This window comes from Hippocampus comes, unplaced genomic scaffold (assembly GCF_001891065.2).
Source record: "Hippocampus comes isolate QL1 unplaced genomic scaffold, H_comes_QL1_v1.1 scaffold174, whole genome shotgun sequence".
Classification (NCBI taxonomy): domain Eukaryota; kingdom Metazoa; phylum Chordata; class Actinopteri; order Syngnathiformes; family Syngnathidae; genus Hippocampus; species Hippocampus comes.
The window spans coordinates 51,627-70,593 of record NW_017805983.1 but is presented as its reverse complement, the minus strand read 5'-3'; the positions used below and the strand labels follow the sequence as shown (position 1 = coordinate 70,593).

General features: G+C 44.5%; 1 protein-coding gene across 15 annotated transcripts in view; it reads left to right on the top strand.

Annotated features, from left to right (window-relative positions):
- Nucleotides 1-18,967, top strand: part of nrxn3b (neurexin 3b) — a 215,121-nt gene that overhangs the window by 146,898 nt on the left and 49,256 nt on the right. For all 15 annotated transcript variants that reach the window (XM_019891069.1, XM_019891081.1, XM_019891083.1 and 12 more), the window contains one exon: nt 13,695-13,876. In XM_019891069.1, coding sequence (XP_019746628.1) covers nt 13,695-13,876 — 182 coding nt within the window. The remainder of the gene's footprint in view (nt 1-13,694; nt 13,877-18,967) is intronic.

The following is an 18,967-nucleotide window of genomic DNA, read 5'->3' as shown; positions in this document are numbered from 1 at the left end:
GGGGGGGGCAGTGTGTTGTTTGTGTGTGTATATTTGTGGCGGTAATCTTCTTGAGAGATTGGTTTTGGAAGAGTGTGACTGAGATGACGCGCGTCGTCGTATCATCACAGTGGATGCGAAACCGTTTTTTGGTGCTCGCAACTCTCCTGTCCTTCACTCGCTCTAAAATAGACGATGCCGTCGCGCACTCTCTTCCCGTGCCACATTCCTCTCTGTCTCCCGCATCCGCCCCCTGAAATTGATTCTCTCTCGGTGCCGCTATCCTCTCCCCACAGCGTTTGTCCGTCTCACGTGGCTCTTCAGACTCATCGCACGAAATCCAACCCAAGGCCACCTTTCGACATTGCACAATGATACGCAATCGCACAATACCTTATCATAAAAGCAAATCATTTTGAGTCAGGAAAATATGCCAGTGGCTGCTGCTAAGAGCAAATGTTTTATTTAAAGGGAAGCTGAGGCAAAAGTTTCCAGTTTCATGTATTGATACTTTATACATGACAAATTAATTAGCGGAATTAATTGCTGAGAATTAAATATTCATATCCGAAGGCCTCCGCTTCTCTTGCAATTATGAAGTACAAGGGCCTCAGTTAAAAAATAGCCATCACATGCTTCACATTGTGCCTCTAATATTAAATACTAAAAACCACCATGCTTGAGGAAAAACAACCAAATACCAGACTTGTGATTTATGAGGTGTCATTCATTTGTTGGGAATTTGCGAGCACACAGACCACGGGCATAATCAATAAAAATTTAAACTGATAATTTAGTTTTATAGAAACTGTTAATTCTTCAATGGCAGTTTGAAACAGTGTCAAGAATGAACAAAATAAAATCTATGTAAAGGCAAACTTTTTGTCATACCAAACATGAAATTCCATCATTTTAGTCCTGTACGTGCTGCGTGTGCTACTGTTGTCCAACTAACAAGTGATCACTCCGCAATGTGCCGCTCCAATTGAATGAGTGGGAACACTGTTTCTTTCCTCCGATTCATCTCATTGGAGCCACATGAAAAGAGCCTGGCAGAAGAAGGTGAAGATTACAGTTGCGAAAGCCGAGATGCGGGCTGAGCTCAGTTGTTGCTCTCGTTAATTCCACACCCGCTGAAGCCATTCATCTTTATAAATAGCCACCGCTCAATTGTTTGCCTCCTTTAGATATCTAATGCTCTTGTTTGCTTTTCTCCATATTGAACCAGACTGCCAAGCTCCTTTTCGCTCCTGTTTTAGCATTTAATGGCGTGCGGCAGGCTCGCGACGGAGTTTGAGTGAATTAGGGCCACTTGGCCCGGACTGCGTGTAGACACGGAGTTTGAGTGAATTAGGGCCACTTGGCCCGGACTGCGTGTAGACACACGCAGCAGAGATGAACTCGGCCCCCCTGTCGTGTGTCCAGAGAAAAGCTTATCGGGCTCTTGGAGAGCGTAGGACAGAGAAGCAGATAATTCACCCCAATGACGTGTCGTGATGTGCGTATCAGTGCCAGTGCAGGCGGCGTCTCCACAGTTTGCAAATGTCAAATTTGTTGGGAGTCAAAGCTGCGGTGTGCTTTAGGAAGTAGCCAGAAGAAGGCAAAATGTTTTGCCAGCAGGTTGCAAAGCAAAGTGTTTCAGGGGGGAGGGGGACAAGATCCTGTTGCTTGTTTCCAATATTTTATCGATCCATCCGTCCATTATCTAATCCGCTTATCCTCACGAGTGCAGCGGGCGTGCCGGAGCCTATCCCGGCCGTCTTCGGGCACCAGGGGGGCGGACACCCAGCCAATCCATATTTCATTTGAGAACAAAAGGTGCTTTTTGGTTGCTTAAATTCCATACAAGAAGAAATCAAACAGGATGCCATATTATTAAAATGGAAACACACTGTTTGTTTAGAGAGAGACGCCTTTTGGTTGTTACGTCAATTGTAAATCTGCACCACTGTAAGCGATCAGTAATTGTTATCTGCACTTGACGGTGAATGATTCCAAGTGAGAAAGCGATGTCTTCTCTGACCTTTAACAGTGGAATTGGTGTGGGAACAGGAGTGATTATTAGAGTCAGCGTTGACCACCGAGGAGAGCCCAATCGATAACAAAGGCCTGTGTTGAATCTTAGGTGGGCTGTTGATTAAGTGAAGAGGCGCAATCGCGTTCAACTGCTGCGTTTGACACTCACACAGCCGGTCATATTTTCCTGTTGCACCGGATTCATGTCTTTCCTGTCACATTATGCTCAGAAGTAAATCTAAGTCGGGATTGCTTGCTTGTCATCGTTGCGAGTTTCAGTGCGTTCGACGCGGCGTGGCTTTCGCAGTTTGACGCATTTTGGAGTGGAAAACCGGCCCAGACTGACATGAGTACGACCGGGTCCTGGGTGCTAGTCAAGTCTTCGGGTAAACAGAAACGCCCAAGGCTCACATCTCACGGCGTTAATGAATACGATGTGCAGATCAGTGACATCAGAAGCATCCTCCAGTTGAGAACCTCGTGAGCAGGAGGATCGAGGCCCCTCACGCGGTCCTTTTATCTTCCTGCGGCTCTCGACTCGAGCCGAGACAACCCAATTTAAAGCTGAAGCTCTGCTACAGACGGATCGGCGGTTTTCCATTAGCTTTGTAAAGCATGTTCAGTATTTAGAGAGCCGACAAAATATTTAATAACGCCACCCTACGTCGAGCGCATCACGATAATAGAGATGAAGGCGATGGGGAGAGGAACAAAACGAACGTGCATATTTGGTGAAGTGTCTGAATATTTTCGACGGATCTGCTTGATTTCCTACGTTTACGCTTTTTAACGACCCTCGGGGTTTTAAATTGGTTTCTGGTTTTAATTATCTGTAATTTGATTGGGTTATTGAGCGCCGCTAAAGCGGCCCATCAGGACGCACCGGAGCCTGAAACTGCCTGACCAAATCACATTTACAAATGGACGGGGAAAGTCACAGCTAAGCAGCATTTTCAGTGACGGCACAGAGAAGCGGCATCAGAATTACGACCTCCTTATCGTGTATGCAGTTCATTTAAAAAAAAAAACAAAACAAAAAAAAAACACATGAACCATTGAGAATACTTTTTACCAGAAAAGATTGGATTTTTTTTTTCTTCCTCTTCTCCGCTACTGCATGGAACGTCTTCCAGTAGATGGGAAATGCAAGGCCGACGTGATCCGATGTGTTTCAAATGAACAATCATTCCCATCCTTAATATTTATACTCTCAAAGCTGCAATGGATGCTGTGCTAGAGCGAGAGTGGTGGCTCGGAGTCTGGTCTGTTGGGAATGGTATGAAAAAGGTCAGGGATGGGGACATAGCTCCTAGCGAAAGGACATAATTGGCAAGGTGGAGTGCTATTGGCCTTTAGGAAAGAACAGAAATTTGTGTCCCCGGAGAGAAAAGTGTGACTTTTGACAAGTATTACTCGGCGCTTCTATTCTCTGGCCCTGAGATTCGCAATGCTTTTTTTTTTTTTATAGCCCATTTTGTCACCAGTACCCGCTATCTATCTTTTTCATTTCCAGTGCAAGTTCGGCAGTCCCTCTCTCAGTCATATTTCATTGCCTTCATCAAAACGTCATTGCAGATGACTCACATTCTCTTTCTCAACCACTTTTTACGTGCGCCAGCCACAAAAAAAGGAAGAAAAAAGTTGTCGCAGAGCGCTAACGGGGGGGGGGGGGCGGTGCCTGTGCTACAATAATAGGCAGCAAAACTCAAAGCTGCAGTTAAGCGTGCGTACCTCAAAACAGAATCGGTTCAGGCGGGATATCTCAGCCCAGTCGGTCCTTGCGAGAGCAGTTTTCTTGAAACGCTCTGGAAATACGGCTCCATTTACATCTGACCTTTCATTTTTAATTGCATTTTTTTTCCAGTTCTTTTTTGGAGTTGCAAAAACAAATTAAAATGGGGCTCTCGGTGGCATAGAAGTGAAAGTGAGGTTGTGCTGAATGCATAGAGGGGAAATGTGCTCAGTGGAAATATTTGTCGAGGAGGGAGGTTGCCTCAATCACCCACATCAACAAGCATCGATCTGTTATTTCCGCAAGCGGAAGAAGAAGCAAGGAAATAGTTTAACTTTCAGGACCTTGAGGTAGCTGTGTCAAGTTCACACAGCCTAATTGACTTTCAGCACTTTCGGCAGCTCGGGCTGTATCCAGAGGCCTCCTGTTAGCGCATCTCTTATTGACGGTCGCCAGGCGCTCAGCTTGTGGTGCCTGTTGGTTGCTTTCGACAATCAAGGCAATCGAATCCGATGTGTAATGATTTTATTTGTGCAAGACCCACATTGAAATCATAGTTCTCAGTCCTGCTGCAGTCCCTACAAACATTTTTTATACTATGTTGCATTTTGATGATATGCACCCCAATTTCCACGTAGATTAAAAACAAGTTTAATTTAGATGACGTTATTTTAACCCTGATTTTGCTAGTCTGCCACTGTTCTTGTGAGATTCCTTTTTTTTTTTTTTTTTGGGCCTTCCTCTGAATGTTTTATTGATTTGTTGGTAGTGTGAGAATGAAGCATTTATCCGGGTCTCAGGAGAAATATGAATGTCGTCTGTGATGTGTTCTGGCTGAATAATCGCGATTTTTTAACGTCAAAATGAGGCTTGTGTGAGGTCTGCAGAAGAAGCAACACTTGAAGCCACAACTCCGACCCACCCAGAGTCTAAACTTCACCCTGCCACCTTTAATTGGATCGTGTTGTTTGTTAGGAAAGTTGGAGGCTGGTGCAATCAACGATAGGAATTCGTAGTCATGACTGTGGGGCGCTGAGGTTCAAGATCTGATAAATGTTGCATTTTTCAAGGGGCCCTTATGTGAATGTACGGGCTTCAATTGAAAAGACGCGCTCTTGAAAGAGAGAAATGTTTGGATGCCGAAAAATCCCCTTCACTGAAGCCTTGATGAGCATCGCAATCTCGCCAAAGGTTCTGAAAAACAAAATCCGACACGGAGAAATGTTTTTGCTTGTTTGTTTAATGGTTCGTTTGTTTGTGAGTCGACTCTCCTCCTCTTGGTTTTTGCAAGACGGGGACGGCTGTCTAAACCATAATTAGAATTAAGAGGAGGTTGACCCAATTCTTGATGAGAAATGATTCCTTTAGATTAGTAGCGTCACAGGAGTGCATTCAATTTTTTTTTTTTTTAATGTACTCGAGAACATTGGTATTGTTATATTTTTGGCAGTAATCATTGCAAGTCTTTCCTTCGCTAAACACTTGCTTGATAATATAAAAAGAAAAAAACATGCCAACAATCTGAAGAAGCAGTTACTGGCACCTTGCAACAAAATAAAGGTTTAGCTTGATCAAAGCTATGCTTTTTTTTTTTGGTGACAGAAAAAAATCGATGTTCTGAAGACATCTTGGATGTTGTCGCTCTCATTTCTTTCAACTGTTTGTCAGGTGGGCTAGTTCTCGAGATGAGCGCCGTATATTCTGCTTTTGTAAGATAGAAGAGGCCCGGCGGCCATTTCTGTCATCACAGCTCACTTCCTTGGCACGCGCATCATGTAAAATGATCATTTTTACATCTTGATTTTCTTGGAAATCATATTAGACGTTCCCGTCTCTTGAACGATTGATGGTCGATGTTAGGCAAGCACAATAACTGCTGGCTACGACGATATTGAGTTATTAAAGGGAAGATTCTTTGTCGCGAATTCCCGCCTCGGTGCTCTGAGCGCTCGAAGAGAGCCAGTCGATGCGGAGGACCATTGGGTTAAATCTGTGCTAGCAGAGGTCAAGGTTTGTTATTCTGTCAGTGAATCTTTCAACGCACCATTGAATGTATTTGTGGCAAATGTCCAGCGAGAATGTTGGCGCACCTCACAATTAGCGTTCGTGACGTTTTGCTCATTTTCGTGCGCTGTGTGAGCTAAAATGTGTGCTAAGCGCAGCTGAAGGATTGAAGTAAGCTTCTGCCTCGAGTCCCCACTGCCCATAGCCCTGCAACAAGCCCTCGCCCCCCCCCACCCCCAACCCGTTTTGCTCACACGGAGAGCAAGATTTCTTTTGCCTTTCATGAGCTGTTGTAGGCGGCCATCACTTGCTTTAAATTTCGCGTCAGTGCAGCTAAGTACATCTTCAAAGCGAGCAACCGGAGCTGGCTGGAATTGAGATAACTATTGTGGAAAAATAGAGTTAGGAAGACAGGCCCATAAGGGAAGGTGACTAGAAATCGGGTGACGAGGCACTTGGGACCTTCCAGGTTTCCTTGCAACATGCTGGCTTGTCTAATTTGCCGCCATCATACTTTATTCAACCGGTGAAATGGTTTCAGCTCGGGGTGTTTGATGAAGCGTCACTGCTGTGACTTGGACCTGGAAAAATGGCTAATTGATGAGGAGCTCGTAGACTGGCATGGTCATAAATACACAAATAAAGAAACATGGGTTCATCACTATAACAACATTGTACATATTGGAGACTTGCTACCATGAATTGTTACATCCAACTAGTTTATTCACCTAAAAAGTTTTTTTTTTTTTATTGGCAGCAGCATCAGCAGCGTTTTAACCTCCCTCAGCATCAGCAAATCTTTGTCTCTCTCTCTCTCTCTCTCTCTCTCTCTGTCTCTCTCTCTCTCTCTCGTGTTCACTTGGACAAAGTGAGCTTTGTATTTGGCCCTTAATTAGGCAAAGATATTGAGTGGCCGGCTCGTTCCAACCCAATGCCCTCCCAATTCCACTGAGCCCTCCCAACTTTACCGCAGCAACTTCAGCTAAGCCAGTCCTTTAGATCAATAGATGTTCAAACACAAAATGAGCTCCAAAACATCTCACCGCCGTTACGAGCAAGGTGTGGTGATAACAACGAATCTAACGACCTCCGTGGTGTTGATGCACAAGCGATACCGTCGCCCTGAACGTATTTGACGTTGCAACTTCCTTATTGGCTTCTCTTTTAATTGCCTCTGTGCCATGTATGTTTGCTCTGCACATCAACAGCCAGCCGCAGGTCTGAGTGTCACTCACTCCGCTGTAAAAGCCTGTCCATAACGTCTCCTGCTGTTTGAGATCATACTTCCCAGGTTACAATTTAAGTTGTCATGGTGCCACACTCCATAAGGAGACGAGTGCCGATACGTGGTCATTAGTCTTAATTTTCATTGCGGCCATAAAAAGAAACGGAACGGACCCCGCAGAAAGCATGTCAAGCGTTGCCATTCATGGCACGCGCTGTCCGCACATTTCTAATCCGCTTGCACGGGCCCTGTTGCCATCGAGCAGTAGGATTCTTCACATCATTATTCGGATTAATCAGTTCATTGGTATTTTGGTTCATTGGTATGTTAATTTTATTGGATGGGAGAATCTCTGAGTGGATCGAACTCTTTCAGTGCCTCTTTTTGTAATGAACAGACTACTGGCAAGCTTTGCAGGAGTTAGCATGGAGCTCAACTTTCCAAACTAGCTGAGACTACTACTACTGATGATAATAACAATATATATATCTGAGACAATTTGAGGTGGACAGAGGTGAAAAAAAAAATGTTCCAGAGGTGCTTTCTCGGTGTGTTTTGAAATGAAGACCAGTTAACGACTTTGTAGCATCCAGCACATGCTTGAGACGGCTGCCCGGTGTAAATGTGGCAGTCGCTTTGACAAAGAGTCAATCTTTTCTGGCTCGTTACATTCCGCGCACAGCCAATCTGAGGCAAATGTCAAAATCCATTTGCCACAGCGGCTTGTTGACATGTGCTGAAAAATGACTCTGCGATGCTATCTGCCTCGGTAGAAGAGTTGAGCCTTCGCTAGGGTTCTCACGCATGACCTTCATCTAACATTGGACATGAAGGTTATTCGAGATTATTGTTGTCCGACGAGGGAGATAAACTTCATTTAAGCCAAATCGAGTACAGATCAAAACATTTGGACGCCTAAATCTAATGAATCACGGCAGCTTTATTGTCTTGTCCTCCTCCGCTCGCCATTATTTACTGCTAGCTTTTAGTTGCAGCGGGTCCAAATTGCCAGCAATCTGTAGCTTCACCTCCCCCGTGTGCTGCAAAGCACCAGTCCAGAAACCACGTTGGACCACGGTGATATGGAGCTGCTTTTTTTGGGGACCGTAACGTTTGTGAAAATTTCTCAGCGAGTCAATATATACTCAATATATTGAGCTTGAGTTTTTGGGGGGGGATGGAATTGTTGTCTGGTGCGATGTTATTTGGTGCAGGCCTTTCGGTCGGTCGGCCCTCGTCAAGACAAACAGGGAAAGTATGAAAAATGGAGTCTTAACCGGCCCCAACATCCTCCAGGGAAGATTCAATTATAAACGACGCTTCCAGTCTGAGCCATCTTTGAATGCCTTATTCTTGAGGGGATCTTCTTGGCCTAATCCTCTGCAGGGTTTGGGGGTGATCTGTCTCTCAAGCGATATGCCTCGCACGCTCTCCCTCCCGTTCTCATGCATTATGAAAGAGAGGAATTCAGGGGAGAAACTTTTGTCCCCAATTTTTGAAAGAAAATCAACAGAATGTACAGTATATTTTTGGGGAATGGAAAGAAATGTCAGTCAGCTTTAAGGGATTGCTTTGCAGATGCCCAAGCCGGACAAAGAGTGTCTTTGAGCCACCTCCAGATGACGCTGGCCCGCCTGCCTTTGCTGCTTTCCATTGTCTGTGCTCATCTGTGACTTGAGCGCTCTCACTTGCTTTCATCCCTGTTATCGCTCTGCGGAATAATTCTACCTGCCGCCGCGTTAACGGCAGCAGACAGGTTTTCTTTGTATCCTCGAATGGCGCGTGCATCTCGGAATCACCCTTTCTTCCCTCCCTCCTAGCCTGTCTGTTGAAATCCTCTTTGGTGTACCTTCTGCTTTCCGAGCCACTGGAGCTTGACTTCATTAGACTGTTAAAAACACGGATAACACAATAGGAGGGCGAGTTAAGTTGTCTACAGTCAAGAAAATAAGGTCGGCTGATAATATAAGGAACTGTCGATTGAATTTTTGTCTTTCTCACATTCACCATCCAGCGCAACTTGATGCGGGATAAATGTTTCTTTCAGTGGCGCCAGATAGGTGTAAATGTTGTGCCTAATGGAGAGTATGCTAACGATAGCACTAACTGTTCACATTAAATCAGCGGGAGAGAAGTTTCTCTCGACTTAACGTCGCACAAATGCTCCTGTCAACAGTTTTGACTTGAGTCGGCGAATGGGGCCGCTGCCCGGCGGCCCGCGCGATCCCTCTGGCTGCCGGTGCTGCTTGGCAACCCAAGCAAGAAGCTGCCGGAGCTTTGCCGCATGTTGCATTTGCTATGAAGAGAGTTATCCTCACAATCCGTTTTGAGCTCGTTCTGCCTGGGAAAGAAAAAAAAATACTTCGACATCGATTTATTTCCTGCAAGAATTTTTTTTTTTTTTTTCTTCTTCAATGTTTCCCTCACTTTGAAACTTCAGTACCATGGTAAGAATCAAAAACACACTTTCTGGACTTAACTGTGATGCTCATGAAAAAACATTTGACTCATTTGATATTGGAAGACACCACGTGTCAGAATTTTTCTTCTTTTAAACGTTTGGCTTCATCAGCAACTTTGTCATCCATGAATTTTTTTTTTTTTCAACAAAAACTCAAGAGCCTCCTTTCAAATCTGATAATTGAACTAATCTGCAGCTGTAACGCGAGAGTGACGACATGGTAGGTGCACAGGCTTTCCCCGCACGCAAATAAGAAGTTCCCCCTTGAGATGTGTCATCTCATTTTATAAAGGGTCCAACATCCTGAGTCTGTGAGACTTTTTCGTGTGGCCTTTGATGATACACGGCCACCAAATATCCCCGGCACCTGTTTCTAAACTTTCCCGGGACGCAACTGAGTACAGTTGGGGCGTGTGCGTGTTCGGGAGCCCTAAAACAGAAACATTTTTACTTGGATAAAGTGTTGGTTTGTCAAAAAGCCTGCCGGCCTGCAGCTCTGCGCCCGAGAAGTAACCGCAATGTGACTTCAACCTACATTAGCAAAAATGTCACTTCTGCTATTTTTTTGGTCATGTTAGGGGCTCAAATAATGACCCGAGTCGGACTGAGTCTCCTTTGGAACTATATTAAGGGCAAATCTGTCCGTTCACTTTTTCACATTTCGTTTTTTTCCCCCCCCCCTTTGTGTCAATCCATTCAATGGGGCTTTTACTCAAGCTTCTTATATTGAAGAAACGGACAGCGTAAATCATTCAAGGCTTTCCTGTTTCTCGCTTTCCAAAGACACTAATCATACCACAGTGCCATTCATCCATCACATCACACGGCGACGAATGGCGCACGTACCCAACTCTGGACAAAATCAAGTTTGGGAGTGTGTATATTGTTGAAATTCTATTAAAGCGTGAAATCATTTGCACACGCCGAGCAAAAGCCACTCGGCCCATCGGCGCCATCCCTCACTCTGTCCCCGAAGGGAGAGGCAACAGTTGCAAATATGAATTATGAAATAGGAGGTTGTAAAATGGAGATGATTCCCGGTGATTACGCCCCTCACTATCTTGCGTTGCGTCTCCTCTGTCAACTGTTCTTTTCTGTTTATTGCGTCGCGGACAACAAGCCCGATAATTGCCCGCGCGTGGAGCGTGACAGGAGGCCGGCGCTCTTTCCTCCCTTCTTTTTAAATGCCTCCCAAATTTGACCACATCAAATCTCATTTCTGTTCATTTTTCATCCCCTGCGGTGTGAGCATGATGAGGAAGAATAGACCGAAAAGCCAATTCATCTGAATGGCGTCATCCAGACCAAATTCTTTTCTTTGGAGATGCACTTGCGTAAAAAGACATTACATACTTTCTGTAATATACGTCAACGCGTCACAGCCTCCCCCGTACAGACTTTGTAGCTGGCCAGCAACGCGGCCAGCTGCTTCCAAACAGAAGTCTTTATTACCCTTTGATTGAGAGGGTTGGACCGGAGCGATTAGCCGCTTTTAACAAATGTGTCCCGTAGCATCTGCTTGCCTCTCTTTTTGCCGCTGATGGATAGCGTTGCTGTTTCACACGTTGGCAGTGAAGCGGGAATGTGCTCACATGCCCATTCATAGTCTCAATTGGATCCACCAGGGATGCGTCGAACATGCGGAACAGGAATCTCTTCTCCGGTTTTTGGCTCGAGTGCGACGCTTTTGTTGAAGCGATGCTGACGCCGTAATTTCTGCACCGTTGTGTCTTCTATCCGCTTTCTTCTGGAATCGTTTGAGAAACTGCAGGATGCATTTTTAAGTTATTTTCGAGGTCCGTTATTGAAACAGGGTGAATATATTTTGTTCTATCCGTCCTCCTAAAAGCTGTCAGTTTCCACCATTCGTCTCTCTCTGTCTGCTACTTTATTAATTCATCACTCTGCTATGTAGCGGAATTGTGTGGCAAAGGGTCTTTAAAGGACAGAACGCGGTTCTGTTCTGCGGATAGGTGTCCTGACCTTCAGCCCGGTCTTCGGTGCCCCACGGGTCCGCTTGGAGAATAGAGGCCGTGACTTTGACTGAAGTGTTCCTCCTATAGTAAGAGTCTCCAAATGGAGGCAAAGCGCAGATGCAATGAATCACAGCTCCACACAGAGAGGCAGTAGACCGATAGCAATTATTTTGGGTGATAGCAGGGCAAAAAAAAACAAAACAAAACTGCATTGTGTGGCATTCATTTTTCAAGATAGCTGCTGAATGGAGCACAATTTGATTTGGGTTGGATTTCACTCTTCCATGTACAAATATGCTCCAATAAATGGAGCGCCTATATTTCAAATGATCTTATTTAAGATGAAGAGGACCATTCCTTCTGAAACATAGACAAATCTTTTTACGGTAACACTTTTTCACATCTATCGTGTTGCATTTTGGCTTTTGAAAGGCTGCTGGTTTGAATGCATCAGACGGGAGAGTTTGAATATTTCGCTCTGGCAATAGAAAGGCCACGCTCATGAGCAACGAAAGCAACTACGGGTAGCGTCGTGAGTGAATACCTGAAAATGATGCGGTTCGGTGGAAAATTTCCGCTGCGACGTGGGTCCAGCAGAAGGCAAAGTCGCCACGTTTTTGCAGATCTCGGGTTCACTGTCTGCTTATCTGCGGACGTCGTCGGCCATCAGGGATTGTATCTGAGAGGGCATCGTGTCCTCACTGGGGTGTGCGTGTGCACGTGTTTGCACACTTTTCATGCTTGAGCGTCACAATGCGCATTTGTGCCGCCATGCGCCCGCCCGCCCGCCTCGCTTGTGTGCGTCACGAGTTTGTGTGTGTGGCTTCCTGCGTGTGTTCCGGGCCTTCCTACATTGTCCTCCAGAAACGCTAAGTAAATCTCAGTGTGATAATTGGCTCCCTGGGGTGCTCGTATCTTTGCCGCTCGTCTTCTTCGTCTCCCCCTCCAGAAAAAGAAAGAAAAAAAAGAGCGTGTGCTAGATGTGATTGGGAAGTTTGCCGGGGAGGCGCATCGCGCGTCGGTGTAAACTCTTTTGGCAAGAGGAAATTTGAGGCGACGAGACAGTGAGGGCCACATCCGTCGCAATGTGGCTGCAGGCTGCTCTCTGCCGTCCGTCTGGCAGCAGCCGTGTTTTCGCCAAGATGCTTTGCCGTTCAGGAAATGGGCTATTTTGAGCAGGTGATGCACAAAACAAACATTTGCTACAATTACAGAAATGCCAGTGAGTAACCGCCGCAGTTCTATTTACCGAGGAAGCGTCTGCTCGCCTCGTGGATTTGTTCCTTACAATCCGGCAAGCAGTTGTTTGCAGCCCACTTGAGGACGTTTTGTTTGAGCGAAGACGACACGGGCTTGCAATTTGCATTTCTGACTCCTGAGGTTTGCAAAATCCTGACCTGTTTGCACGTCTGCGGGCAAACAGACAGTCGTCTGGTGGATGGAGCTGCAACTCTGTCTTACTTGCCCTCCTCCATATGTTTACGTGGTCTCTGGGGTGTTACGGGCCGCGGAGCACACTGCCGGCTGCTTCATGGGGCGGGGAAACGAGACAGCCGGGCGCCCATCACAGGGCCAAAGCAGATGTTTAGGTGACTTGGAAAGGCGTGAAATTGTGAGGGTAACACTGAGGAGGACGAAAAATAAAAACATTGATGCAAAAATCCAGTTGGTCAATACAACTGTCCAATTTTTTTTTCTTTGTTTGCGTAAACAGATGGTGAGGTTTTTGTTTTTTTTTTTTTTTTAAAGGCAGGTGAGAGGCTTTATATTGCTCAAATGTAGACGACATGGATGAAGTGGCTCGAGGATTATGTTTGATGTAGATTCGGAGTATTTCGGAAATAACTCCAACCATCAAAGATAAAAATGAAAGTTCCTCATTTAATGTCGTGATAAAAAAAGATGAAAAAAAAGAACGCGACAATCGAAAAGTGATGCTTCAGGGAAAGCTTGATCAAACTGAATGCTTTCGTTCCGTCTCCCTCTACTGGTTCCAATGTTGTCAAGTTCAACCAGGCAAGGTTTTCTCATTTTCAACTGTTTCTCCATTTCTTAAGCCAGTGACTGTACTCCCTTATCTCATATCGACTGTATGATCCATGAGCTTGGGGAGATTTATTCGGGTCTGGCTCAAATGCCTGCCATTCCCAAGGATGGGCATTTATTTACAGTTGGATTGGCCGTAGATAGATGAAGCGGATGGTGGAATCGCTCAAGAGGTGGTGACGGACTGATTTGAAGAAATGCTGCTTTGCCCAACTGTACTTAGCACGGCTTTGTGTTGTCCTTGTGTTTCCACAGCCGGCACCACCTACATCTTCGGCAAAGGAGGCGGTCTGATCACATACACGTGGCCTAACAACGAAAGGCCCAGCACGCGGACGGACCGGCTGGCGGTAGGTTTTAGCACCACCATCAAAGACGGCATTCTCGTCCGCATCGACAGTGCGCCGCGCCTGGGTGACTACATCATGCTCCACATTGTGAGTACCAGTGCCGATGAATGAACAGCGGTTTCAACCGCAACAGTTTTTTCCTTTCTATTCAAGTAGCGCTATTATCTCAAAGTGTGGAAGTGGACATTGAGCCTCTTCTCACACAATTTTAGTACAATTTCAAACTCACAAAGTATTTTTAGAATGAAAATATCTTGCCTTATCCATGTAGGGATTTTTAGCTAGCTCACTAGCTAGCTAGATATCCATCCAACCATTCAAAGCCATGGACCCTGTTCATAATATGCATTATTCGTAAGGAAGTAATAGTATGATGCTTGTTTTGTCTCGGCTTCTGTCCAATTCATTCCTTTTAACTTTAGTTGCTAAACGGAATGGGATATTCCCCAATAGTTTCAGCAAAGCTCCTCAAGACCAACATACGATTTCTGATGTCAACAGTCTGATCTCGGATGGCATTTCCATTTCCATTACTTTCTTCTGGCAACAGATTGTTTTCGCCTTCAAAAGTCTCATGCTTTAATTTTCATACGTCACACCAAATTGCAATGACAAAATGTCGACTTCAAGGTTGTCTAATCTAATCTAATCGAATGCAGCCCATCACAACTGAATGGAATCGCACAGTTGAGCCATAAAAAGACCACTAATATAATCGACCCGTTTCTCCCACTGCTGTTCCATATCCCTCCACCCCACACAGACTGACTTCCACTGTGAATAATGAATGTGACTTTCCATAGAAATGCGTGTGTGTGTGCTCGCGCGCGTTTGTGTATTTTGTCTGAAATCAAGAGAGCGAGGCTATGAGCTGCAATTCTCAGCTACCCAGGAAACAAAAAAATCCTTTGGACCCAATTAATTCAGACACATCCATTGGTTTGTACTCGTGTGAAATGTATTATCCTAACATATGAAATGTATTATCCTAACATATGTCATTTGAATATTTGGGGGGGGGGAGTATCGAACATTCCGTCGGTTTACCACATTTTAATCATGTGCAGTCGAAAGTTAAGCAGTCTTCAATTGCGCTGCCGTGCGCTGTTTTAATAATCTGACGTTGTAACCTTGTGTTTGACATGTTAATTAGATGCAGCATATCTACATAATAAACAACATAAGCTACGGCAGACAATGTCAATATAGGGCGAGTGTCGCACTTCATCGTGAGTTGTGGTTTGGAGGCAAAAGTGAGATTGAGTTGATGGGTGGGGAAAAAAAAAAAGATTAGGAGGAGCTGCAGTTTCTACAGCAGATTGAAAGTAATTTTCTCCTGAAAGAACTCCCCTCATCTCCCGAGTGTTGGCCATGTGGTGCCGGAGAGCAGCCATCTGCTATTCAAAGATGACAGATAAAATGTGTGCGTGTGCCTGTGTGTACATGCGTGCGTGTGCATGCCTATGCGCATACAGGTACGAGAGGACTTAAACCCAGGATGGCAAGAAATTAAACTGCTATATCTTTAACCCGTGGAGTAATTGCAGGAAGCTCCTAAAAGAGGGAAGGGAAATACATTTTTAATAGTCCTCTTTCAAACATCAGATAGTAGATTCTCCAAGTAGGACATCTCTTATCATTTGGCTGCGGTTTATGAGTTGGCAAAAGTGTTCATTTCTCTCTTGCAGCTTCAAAATTAATTTCTTTAAGATAAAAAGCAAATGTGGCAGTTTCATTTGCATATGTTGTGCATATTTGGACTACAGAGAGAATGACTACATAGGGTTACACTTCAGATTTGTATTTTGCATTTTGACTCCAATGCGATGAAAGTCGACTTGAACTAGTCACTGTCGCTGTGGCGTGATGGGATTTTCAACCTGAGTAAAAATCCAGTGCGCTTGACACTGGGATAACCAAGTAACGTTTCGGACGACCTGGCCAAAAAGGGGAAACTTGGCCGGCATCACCCGCTAAACACCATTGTGGCGTAGTAAAGACTACTAGTAGACTAGTTGACTAGTCAGTACAATTCCTGCTCCATAGAATGCATTACAAAGTACTGTAATTTCAGTTCTGAAAGCATAAAATGAGTTCCAAAATGTTGATTTCATTTGACATGTATATTAATGTTATTGTAATTATAATAGTCAAAGATTTCCTATTAGAAGCAATTGCATTTGGAATAGATGCTCATGCCCAAGCCTGGCAATCACCCATGTGAGTGCTTCATGGAATTTGTTCCACATTACACTTATTCCTGCAAATCAAAGGGAGAAAATATTGGCTGGGCGAGAACATTATTTTGCGCATCTCTGTCGATTTTTATGTGCACCAAAAGCTGACGCTGACAAGACTTGAGGGAAATGTCATTCCACGATGGCGTCTAATGGAGGATGCCGGGGCTTGGCTATCAATTGTCTTCTAATGACAGTGAAGGAAAAGGTTAGAGGCGCATTCTTTTTTTTTTTTTTAATAGAGGTGCTACGAAAGGTCTCATCGGGCCCAGAGCCACTACCTGCGGCTTTGCAATTAGCAGGTCATTATCACATAATCCGTCTGCTTAAAAATGTATGATTTTCACAGTATAAAATGTGAAAAGAAAAAAAATGATTTCATGAGTTCATATGTGGTAATATTTCCCTCCGCATCTACTGTAATTGAAACATACATCTCATCTTTTTTTTGGGGGGGGGGGTGGAGAATTCAACAGCTAGGCAATATCACAATCACCGCCTACGTCCTTGATCCCCTCTTATTGTTTTTTTTTTCATTCTCTCCACTGCCTCGTTCATGATATCTTAGTTTGTTTTGCCAGCGCAAATGAAATGGATGATTGTAGCGTGAAAGTCTGACTGCTAAAAACAGCAGCTCACCCATTCTGAGGAAGAAAAAAAAAAAAGCGGTGATTTAGTGAGTCATTTGTGGCGATTAGTGTAACATTTTCACCACCGCTGCAAAATCTGTTGAGTTAGTCAAACAATGCCCGAGATTTCTTGTTCAGTATTGTGAATCACACCTGGATTAATTTTAGCCGCGATCTTAGCACATTGTTATCAGGCTAACAGTCTCGCTGTCGCTGTCCTGACAATCTCGGATCATTTATCTTACACGGCTGTGGTGTCGGTGCAATTTCACACCACACACAAAAAATGATGAAATATTGAATTGATGAGGGCGTTGTCACACAAACCCATTTTGTTAGTCCATTTATTTGCTTTGCTTCACTAGCCCTTGGCTGCATTTCGTGCAATGACTTCAAATCAATTTGCGCTTCACGACGATGGGCAAACAAGACAGCCAACATAAAATAATATTCCGTCTTATTACAGTACTTGGCTGTGCACATTCAAAAAAATTGACTGTAATAAGAATCATCGTAATAATAGACTGCAGACATGAAACAAACAGCGGTATGCGATTCATCAATGGCGAATCTTTGTGAGCCTGCCGTAAGCTTGGGTGCCTTTTAGTGGCGACACATTCTGGAATCAGACAAGGCACGTCTGTTCCAAACACGGGCGCTCTTAACTTGACTCAAATGACAGCAGCGTATCTTTTTGCTGTAAAGCTCATTATTGACTTCTTGCATCATTTGAACTCCCTCTTCGTTGCTCTACAATATTCTCATCGGATCAAACTCTTGACATGACAGTCCCTGACACACAAGATGTTCGGGAAGCTTCCGTTTTTCATCGACATGCCCCCACCACCCTCCTTTAGAGAAAAGGCGCAGCTGGCATGATGTTTCGACATTGTGCTTTGTTGATTATTTGTCACCAAAGGCCGAATTTCTCCAGGACTAAAAAAAATAAAAAAAGAAAGCAATAAGAAAGACGATTCCTTCCTTCCTGTATTACGATGAATCACTCGTGACAGAAAAACTGTAAAAATGAGCATGCGGCGCTGGGTTCCACCCCACTGCTTTCCCTTTTCTCGAGATTGTATCTAGCGTGAGATAATAAGACATCATTTAAGATCTGAGAAACAGGGTGGCCAGAATTGTTCCAGAATGTACCACTGATTAGGATTCAATGTGTGACTCGCACCGAGCAGAACTGATGAAGGCGTCTGTATCGATAAAACCTTAAGTGTCCTCTTCACCCAAGAGGAATGTTTTCGTGTGACTCTATTGACGACCGATCAGGGACCGAATGTGCAACAAGTGGCTTTGGGTCGTAAATGCTGTCGACCACTTGGGCCTTGCATCCCCCCGTCCTCCCCCCTTCACCTTGAAAGACATTTCTTGCATTGACTCATGCAAAAATGTGTGCAGAAAATGTAGTTGCTTTGTTCTTCAAATATTTTCTGCCTGTGTGCACATCCGTTTCCACAAAGCGATGCTTTTTTTTTTCCTTTGACATCACAAATAGTTTTCAATGTGATGTTTAACATACCGTAGCTGACATATCATAGCTTGAATTCCCTTTCAAAGATGACATCAACCTACTGGACAGAAAACCAGCATGAAGTGCCGGAACCCATTTTGTGCATAGTTGTCAATTATACTTAATATAGTCAATTTATACTTTTGAAACTCAACGGACCATCAAAATGGAGCATCTGTGTTTCAAGGCGGATTGAGAGACCGTGCGCGTCGTGCCTCAAGATGTTGTGTTGTTACTCGGCAAATATGGAGGCTCTTGGCCGCGGCTGTTCGAGCATTGACTGTGACGGATTTGGAGAGCGTTTTAAAATTGCTTTTACTTGTACTTTTCTCAACCACCTCATCTGATGTTTGTGTGAAACCGGTTTAAAAAAAAAAAAAAAAAAAAAAACTTGCATGCAAAGGAAAAACTTTTATGAGTTGACAGAATAATAACGGAAGGATGTTGCCCGTGGCCATTAATAATTACAACCCATGTCAGGTGCTTTGACTCGAATAAAAAGAGGCACCACCACGTGGAAATGAAAGCACAGAAAGCCTGTTTTTGCAACTTGTATTTGCTCAACCAGCCCATGCATGGATACGCGCAAAAACGTATGTAGCACGCAGGCTCTTTATTTCTCCCTGTCGCCCTCTCATACGAGCCCACCCATGTGCTCCAACAAATTGTCGCACCGCAGTACCCTGGCACTGACACTCCAAACATGATCCAAAGGCTGTTCGGGGACATAAGCGGCGTCAATCAATGTCAAATACAAGCGCCCCTCCCCCTCAATCCCCCCGTTTGTGTC